Source organism: Centrocercus urophasianus, unplaced genomic scaffold, assembly GCF_019232065.1.
Source record: "Centrocercus urophasianus isolate 14NV4802_14NV808 unplaced genomic scaffold, USGS_Curo_1.0 seq_15, whole genome shotgun sequence".
NCBI lineage: Eukaryota > Metazoa > Chordata > Aves > Galliformes > Phasianidae > Centrocercus > Centrocercus urophasianus.
The window spans coordinates 5,605,386-5,613,728 of NW_024884697.1; the positions used below are offsets into that span (position 1 = coordinate 5,605,386).

An 8,343-nucleotide genomic window follows, 5' to 3' on the forward strand; every position below is an offset into this window, starting at 1 on the left:
AAAATAAAATAAAATAAAATAAAATAAAATAAAATAAAATAAAATAAAATAAAATAAAATAAAATCATGAATGTAACACTGCCTGTGCTGCAGCGCGTGGGGGGAAATTCTGCATTGCTGCTAATGAGGAACAGAGGCTCCAGTTACGTGCATGCATGAATCTGCTTCTGATACCAGATCAGAAGGGCATTTTGCTGTTATTCTGTTAATAATGCAAAACAGATGATGTGAAATAGAATGCTTAGCATTAAAAAAAAGGTCATAATATCATATAAATAAATAAAAATTATTTACTGGATACTGGAGGCTCCTGATATTCAGAAATGAGGTACCCAGAGGGCAGGGGAAAGAAGAGAAAAATTTGGGACAGCTGAAGGTGAACTGTTGGGAAAGCACATACAGCCAGCCAAGCTTCTAACAGTTTCAACACCTCATTTCTGCTCCTGCTTTGTTTTCCTTAAACACCCCCACAACGTGTTATTCAGACATGCTTATACTGTAAAAATACAAAAAAAAAGACAATAAAAAAGAGTGTGAGCAAAAGAATATTCAGAAGCTAACAGAAAAGCTAACACATTAAGAAGTGAATCGTGGCAGTGAGGGACACGATTAGTGGTGGTGATGGGTCAGCAGTTGGACTAGATGATCTTAGAGGTATTCCCAACCTTAATGAGTCTTTAAGATTCCAATCCAAATATTCGTGAGCTTGCCAGGGGGAGAGGTGAGGTATTATTTTGGTCAGTTTAAATATAAACAGAGCATGAGTTGGTTTCTTACCTTTCGGAAACCTGATGTCTTATTTATCCCAGAGCCGTGAATGAGCAGCGGATGGAAGAACACTGTGTCTCCCTTCTCCATGACAAGGTGAACCCTGGGACTCTTCTCATCGTAATCAAGTATCCCATGAAACAGTTTGTTTGTTTTACCCTAGGAAAAATAAAATTTAAAAAAAAAAGCCAAAAAAACTGAGTTCAAATCACTCAGTTAAAGATGGAACAAGTGCAGATTCCCAGTGGAAGGAAAAGTAGAGAGCTCCTGCTCTGTGTTCTTCTGGGCAGTATATTTAGTATGCTCAACTAAGAGCCTGCCTGCTTGCCAGCAGGTGTTCCTACTACAAGTCTGAGGTACAGCAGAATAACACTGCTTCTGTTTTCTGAAGCTCTATGCTGACAACCGAAAGTCTCTCTGCTGGAGAGAAAAGAAAAAGCACCTTCAGAGTCCAGCTCTCTGCTCCCTGTAAAACCATCATCAGTGGCTAGGCCAGGTGAGGTAGCATCTGTTCTTAAGATGAAGATAACACTAGACATTTAATCCATCCAGTTGTTTACTGTCCATTTCTCTTCTACAGGAAAGTATGCGTGCTCACCAAGCAGGAACAAATTCACTTCTGATAGTCCTAAGACTTGGCAAGGATGCTGGAAAATGGCTGCATGGCTGCATGTGCTCATGAAGTTGTGCCACGATGTGCCAGACTATTCAGAAGCCTTAGATCCTGGCCCTGAACTAGGGGTGCAATTCATTTCCAGAAAAGGATCAGCTCCGAAACCTAGGTCCACAGCTTGGGGAGTATTCTGGAGAGTAAGCCAACATCTCTCCGTAATTTACCAGGTGTTTCTTGATGAAGAAACAAAGCAACCTCATTACACAGGGCTTTAGGTGAAGTTGGGTAGAAGAGCAAATCTGCCCAGGTTCAGGAGAGCCGCTGCTGAGTTATACGGAGTTAAGTAAACTAGGCAACTGTGCCAGACAGCACCAATGAGTGTTTGGACAGACAGAAAAGCCATCACTGAAAGCCTCAGCTTTGACCTGTGCACCATCCCATTATGTGAACCCAACCCAGGTGAACCATGGCCCCAACACCCCCAGTGCCTCCATCCAACTTTACCTCCCAGTCTGGATAGCCGTGAGGCTTCAGAGGCAATGTGTGTGTCCCAGGCACAACAACCAGGCACCCGTTGTTCTCATCAGCTCTCTGCATGGCAGTCCAGGAGCACACGATGCGGTCTGCTGGCCGGAATGGGAAATAGTGCAAGTCCTGATGCATGGGGTGGAGAAAAGTCTGTTTATCTGCAACACAAGGTCAAAATCTTCAACCTCATCAAACATCATATGGTCTCTTCCTTCCTATGAAGACACTGCACTCATATCACGTCTGACGAAGGCACCGCTTGCAAGCCTTCACACAAAGACTTTGCTGACTTTATACGTGCTCCAGACCACCTCTGATTTGGAAATGAAATGAGTTAGCTTGTGCTCTCACCCCTAGAGTCCAAGACCAAGAGCACAGTTGCACACTTAAGTCAGCAATGGCATGGAATACAGCGTGTGCCAGGAGGCTGCGTGGCCGGGTGACCCTTCAGACGTCTCCTCCTTTTGGTGGCCTCCGCCACCCACATGCCAAGCTTTTGCCTTTCGCTGGCTGCTGTCCAACCTGTGAACATTTAACCTGCATGGTATTGCATAAACCTTTCCCAGTACAAGGACTTTCAACAGCAGCACTGGAAAAGCTATCAAGAAGTCATTTGATCTATTGCTGTGTCGTAAGCAGAATCAACCCTCCCTGAGCTGTGCCAATAGATGTTTGTTCAGCCTCCTCTCTTCTTGTTTTTATATCTCCCCAGAAAGTTTACCCAGCACTCTACTAGCTTTCTTCCTACAGATTTGTTTTCCCCCTGAAGTGTAAACAAAAAATTATTATTGAAAATTTGCTTGCTACTTCTCTTTCCACATGGAAATGTATCCTCCTCTTCCACACCAAAACCTTTTCAATATTAGATGCTTTATTTTGCCATGGAGTTTACACCTCAAATAGACAAAGCCAGGGTGTTTCGACTTGCCTCATCTGCCATGTTATCTAGATTTCAGGCAGCCTCAAACACTCTCCAGAGGACTGCATCTCTCCTAAAGTACTCTCAGAATTATGGAACAGCTTCTGATTTCTTGACTGCTACTGTCTTATTTTTGTATTAAGAATGCTGGGTCTCCTGTTGAATTTACAAACCAAAATAACACATCTCTTTGTGGTGTTTCTAAGATGACAGCTGGGGATGACTTTCGCAAAGTCAGTATTTTGAAATAATTCAACACATTATGTGTCTGCTCAGAACCTGCATACCCGAGCACAGGAAACACAGCTCATGTCTCACCATTGCTAAACTAAAGCAGCTTGTGCAGAGCATAAGCTACCCTGACGAACTGCAACACAGACAGTCAGGTTCTCTCTTTCCCTACTCATCGCTCTCATATAAATAATGATTTAAATTTCCAGCAGCAGCCAAAGCTAGGCTTCAAAATCCTTCTTCTGGCACATGTTCAAATATCTTCATATCAAACCACTGGGCACACACCAACTGACTGTGAGGTCAGGAGCATATAAACTCTGATGATCTCTGTATTTACTGCCTTTCACCGAGGTCCACAGAAGCACTTATTTTCAACACTTTTGAAAAGTCAAGCTTAAAAGCATGTCATGTTTCCAACAGCGAGCCTTTGTGCAAGTGCAGCTGGCTGAACAGGGAGCTCTCTGGGCCACTTTGAAAATCAGTGGTGCAGCCATGAAAATAACAGTCTTTAGAAAAAAGCAGAGAACAGCAACAATAACTAAAACCTCTTAAGATTGAAATACAATAAATGTTATCACAGTAAGTAATGATTTAAAAAAAGCAGCCTATACCAAAAGGTGCCTCAATTCTGGCCAAACAAACAAGGTACACACATTAATTTTTGTACTACTCTTTCCCAAGATCTCCTTACCAGAATCTGGAAGTTTATTTATCAGCATGGTGTGCATTGCCATTATGTTGGGCCCAGTGAAGCACTCCACGTACTTAAGGATCTACAGGGAAGACAACATTAGAAAAAAATATCAGAAACACCAGAGATGAAATTGCTGAGGATGAGGGCACAGCAGGTGGGTCACCCAGCACAGGAGCTGATGAACACTGCCTAAGTTTCCCCTCCAGACCTCCAACCATCCTACATTCATGCAGAACATATAGAGGATGGTTTAATATCTTTCCTCATAAATATGTTTACGGGAGTGACATACAGAGGCTTTAAAGGATAATGGATACGGCTTTAGCAGAACCAAAAAAAGTTTCTTCAGGTAGGCATTAAAACCCAAATAAATTCATATAGACTTTTTCACAACCATTCTATTTTTATTTAAGTTTTTATTTTTATTTTTACCTGTGGCAGAGTACAGTATCTGAACAACTCCTCATTCTCCTGGAAGTCCTGCACTTTATTAACGACGCTTTCAGTCTTGCCATACTGGGATCTCAGGGCCTCATTTTTCATAATCATAGCTCCGGGAACTCTCACCTCTTTCTTACAGATCCTTACGAACTCCTTCCTGAAATAGAGAGGGAGTAAGAAGATGGAGCATATTTTCACTATTTTTGGCCAAATGACTCTCCTCAAACACACCAAATCCATCAATACCACGCACACATATTCAGTTAAAGCCCAAATTCATCTAGCTTCCTAGAGCTTCCCCCAGGATTCTGCTGTACGTAAGACCCACCAGCAGCTTGGACAAAGCATTCTGTACCTGAAGCGCTCAATGTCTTCATCAGAAACAAGCTTCTTAATAAGCAGATAACCGTTGTCTTCATAGAACTGCCTTTGCTCTGTAGTGAGGATATCATTGTCCAGAGTAAAGCTGAAAGAGACAAGGGAGACACATTATGCAGAGCAGGAGCAATGGGAGCACCAGATCCCCAACCAGCGCCTGAAGGAAATCAGTGAGAAATCTTCCCCATGGTGCTGTGGTTTTTTGGTTCGTTTGGCTTTTCCTCTCTACAAAGGACATCATAACTTACCGAAACTTCCCTGGCTGATGAACAGCACTAACATGTGCTGAAGTAGGGATGAACGTCTGGAATGAAAATTAAGGAACTCCAGCACAAAAGAGTAGAACATCTACACATCCTGAATCCTACAGTACGGTTCACATTAAAAGAACATGCTGTGCTGGACACCTTGCTTTTGTTCTTGCTTATTTTGCTTCTGAGAGATCTTCCCCATCTTCTGAGCAGCATGCCTGGCAAAGAACTATAACTACAGTACAGCCTTGTCCACACATACAGGAAAGTCAATACAATGCCTGAGATTCCAGAGGAGGCCATAGGGTTTATCTCCAAGAACATAAAGATATTTAATGAGATGCTCATTGGAGACGTTTACTTGCCTAGTCTCCTTACGCTCTGGAGAACAGTCAAACCTACCCAAAGCCTGCACTGTCCCCTGGAGCTGCTTCTCCATCTCTCCCCTCCAATCACTGCTGTGCTGAATTCAGAGCCAGAATTCAAACGAGATGAACCTGGGGCTTCACATTCACACACAGCACTGGTGCAAAGCTGCTCTGCCTCCCTCCAAACCTATCAGGGGAAGCATAGAGAAAGGAAAGCCTACGGGCCCTCCACAACAGCTCGTTTCAACTGTTTAAAATAAACACAACTGCATTATCTTATGCAGAGACAGTACAGCTCCACCCACAGAACAATTAAGCATCACTTGATAATGAACACTCACAACAGCTTTGTACAACAGTATTGAAACCTGACCCAGGGGGAAGGACAAAAGCATATACATAAAGTGAATCTCTGTGTCTGCGCTGGTCCAACTGGAAGACCCCTGAGCTTTGTGATCATCTTATAGAGATTGCAGACCTTCCTCCATGGCACACCACAACCTTTTCCACGTGCCATAAAGGCATGTGCTGCTCTCGTAGGCTTTGTGATCAGTTTTATCTACAATCCATGCGCTGGGAGTCGAATACAGTGGGAGAAAATCATGGCACGTGTACAGGAGCGTAGAAAAAAAACAATGAGCCAAAGGAGGAAAATGTGCTGAAAACTGGATAGAAGAATGATGGAAGAGGACACAGGGAATCCAGCTCAAAAGGGACCCAGCAGATCCCACTGCAAGGGGTTTTCCTTAAGGACAGCACTACTGCTGGAAGGGAGCTGTGACCTCTGGCATCTCAGTTTTGTGAAGACACAGAGTATTTAAACCATTCTCTTTCCATCACACACCATCCTCAGTTGGGAATCACCTGCTCTCAGAATAAACATTTTAACACACAGAGTAGCACCTGGGAGCACACACAAGCAAGCAAATCCTTCTGGAAAAGGCTGCACCAGAGGCACAGCGAAGTTCAAGATCCCCAGCACCATCAGTATGTGACCTGAAGAAGTCAAACACCCACATAACACCACCTGTGTGGCTGCTTTCTGAATCCACTACTTGCCTGGCATGTTTGAGGTGACCTTTAATTCTACAGCCTGTGTGCTACTTTTTTTTCCTTCACTGTCGTGTAGAAATGTCTGATCTTCCAATAGGCATATTCCAACATTATGAATGTTCATGTCTCTATTATACCAATCCATAAGAGCAAATACAAGAGGAAGGAGAGAGATTCTCTGGGAGGAAAAGTGACTCTCATGCTACATTCACCAAACCCACACATTAAAACAAAACCAGTACGCCAAGGGGACGTAAATCAAACAAACCCATGCTCACTAGTTTCTGTCATTTCCTTTACCCACATATCTTTCTAATTCCAGCCCAGTTTAATCATAATTTTGTCCTAATCTCTTCATATTACATCCTTCACAGCTAGATTTACAAACAGCAGCACGTGTAACTGGCTCCAGACTTGGAGGGTCCCCTGGGTTTGCCTGAAACAACGCACACCAGCCAAGCAATAATGAGGAAAAGCTCTGGGATCCCATCAGGAATTTACTCTCCCCTTACAAGCAGGGTAATTTTACTTCAGGTTTTGCTCTTGCATACATCTTTATCAATCTGATCTAAAGGGTGACAACCCTGAGCACAAGGTGTTGGAACAATATGGTCTTCGAGTTCCTTTCCAGCCATTCCAGTCATTTTATGAGTTAACTATCCTTATGCCTTTATAGTTTTTATACATTTGGAGACTCCAACATCCTACTTAATTGCATCCTCTTCACCAATTTATCATAATTCAAACAATTTGCCAACATTTAGATGAGAATCGGAAGCATTTTAATTTTTTTTTTAAGTAATATTTTTTGCAGCATCTTTAAAAACAGCATCAGCAGACAGCCTTCACTTAACTTCTGGACACGTGGAACTTTCTGTCCCAGTCACTTTTCTTTAATCTACTGTAAAACAGATCACCTCCAAAGTCTGCTCACTTCCTATTCACAAGCACAGCACCAACAAAAGCTCTATGCTTTTCCTGCTGCTGGTGTCATGGTCAAAGCCCATACCTGCCAGCAAGGTCTCAGGCTTGTGTGATTGCTAAACTCTGTAGGGTTCATTTCCCTCAAACCCATTAATCTTTAGGATAAATCCTCCTGCTCGCTGCTCCTATTGATGCACACCACACTAGCCAATCCTGCCGGGCAGGCAGCTGCAACATGAACATGGTTGCGTTTCCTTCCTGTTTTATGGTCAGACCCTGAAAAAAAAGCAAACAAAGCCACGTGCCAAGAGGCAGCTAAACATCAGGTGCACACACAGCTCTGTGCCGGGCAATGGGGCTGAAACCCAAGGGAAAAACAGCAGGCAGCAAGAGGCTTTGGGGATGGGATGGCCGCTGAGCCCTTAAGGCCAGGCAGAACTCCAGGGCGCACACCAACCTTTGGAGCACGCCACCAACCCAAAGCCAGGCCAGGGCTCCCCAGGAGTGCCAACGTCCCTCGGGCCCTTCCCACCCAACGCACAAAGGATACGAGAGCAGGGGCTGTCCGCGTGGACAGGTGCCGCAGGATGGCGTCCAGCCGAGCCGCCGGCCCCGACCGCTTCCGCAGCTGCTCCATCGCGCCCGGCCGCCGGAGCGCTCGCCCCGCAGCCTGACCCCTATATACGCTGCCGGGAGGAGCGGAGCCCCATCATGCTCTGCAGCCTTTGCCTGGGCTGCACATGCGTCAGCAGCCGTGCATGCTCAGAAAGGTTGCGAAAACGCTGCCGGGAGCTAGGAGCGGTTTGCGAATGGGAGGGTGCGTTGGAGGCTGCATGGACGCGGGGAAGCTCTGAACGTGTTTTTCTCCCTTCTCTGTCAGCACTTACTGAGCTGCGAGGATTTAATCAGCCCTGTGCGGAGAGCAGTGCTTGGGCTGAGACCATGATTGAAGCTGGCAGTTCCCTTTTAGCTCTCACGTGTGCGTGCTTACAAATGTTGCGTTCATTTCAGACTGTTGTTAGCAGCCTCTCAGCCGACTTAACGCTGTGAGTTAACTGACGTATTCAAGGAGAAGAATATAAAGGGACTGAAAACAATCATACTTAAGACCTAAGCTCTCAAAGTTCTCATCTTTGCATGTTCCTTACTGCCACCACACCGTTTAGAACCAC

General features: G+C 44.6%; 1 protein-coding gene across 1 annotated transcript in view; it reads right to left on the reverse strand.

The window, feature by feature from the left end:
- PHYH (phytanoyl-CoA 2-hydroxylase) overlaps positions 1 to 7,827 on the reverse strand; it is an 11,786-nt gene extending 3,959 nt beyond the window's left edge. Inside the window, exons 1-7 of the mRNA XM_042816039.1 lie at positions 7,722 to 7,827; positions 4,824 to 4,879; positions 4,553 to 4,663; positions 4,189 to 4,354; positions 3,754 to 3,835; positions 1,886 to 2,067; positions 778 to 927 (exon numbers count right to left, since the gene is read on the reverse strand). Coding sequence (XP_042671973.1) covers positions 778 to 927; positions 1,886 to 2,067; positions 3,754 to 3,835; positions 4,189 to 4,354; positions 4,553 to 4,663; positions 4,824 to 4,879; positions 7,722 to 7,808 — 834 coding nt within the window. The 5' untranslated portion in view covers positions 7,809 to 7,827. The remainder of the gene's footprint in view (positions 1 to 777; positions 928 to 1,885; positions 2,068 to 3,753; positions 3,836 to 4,188; positions 4,355 to 4,552; positions 4,664 to 4,823; positions 4,880 to 7,721) is intronic.
- Positions 7,828 to 8,343: the final 516 nt, after the last annotated feature.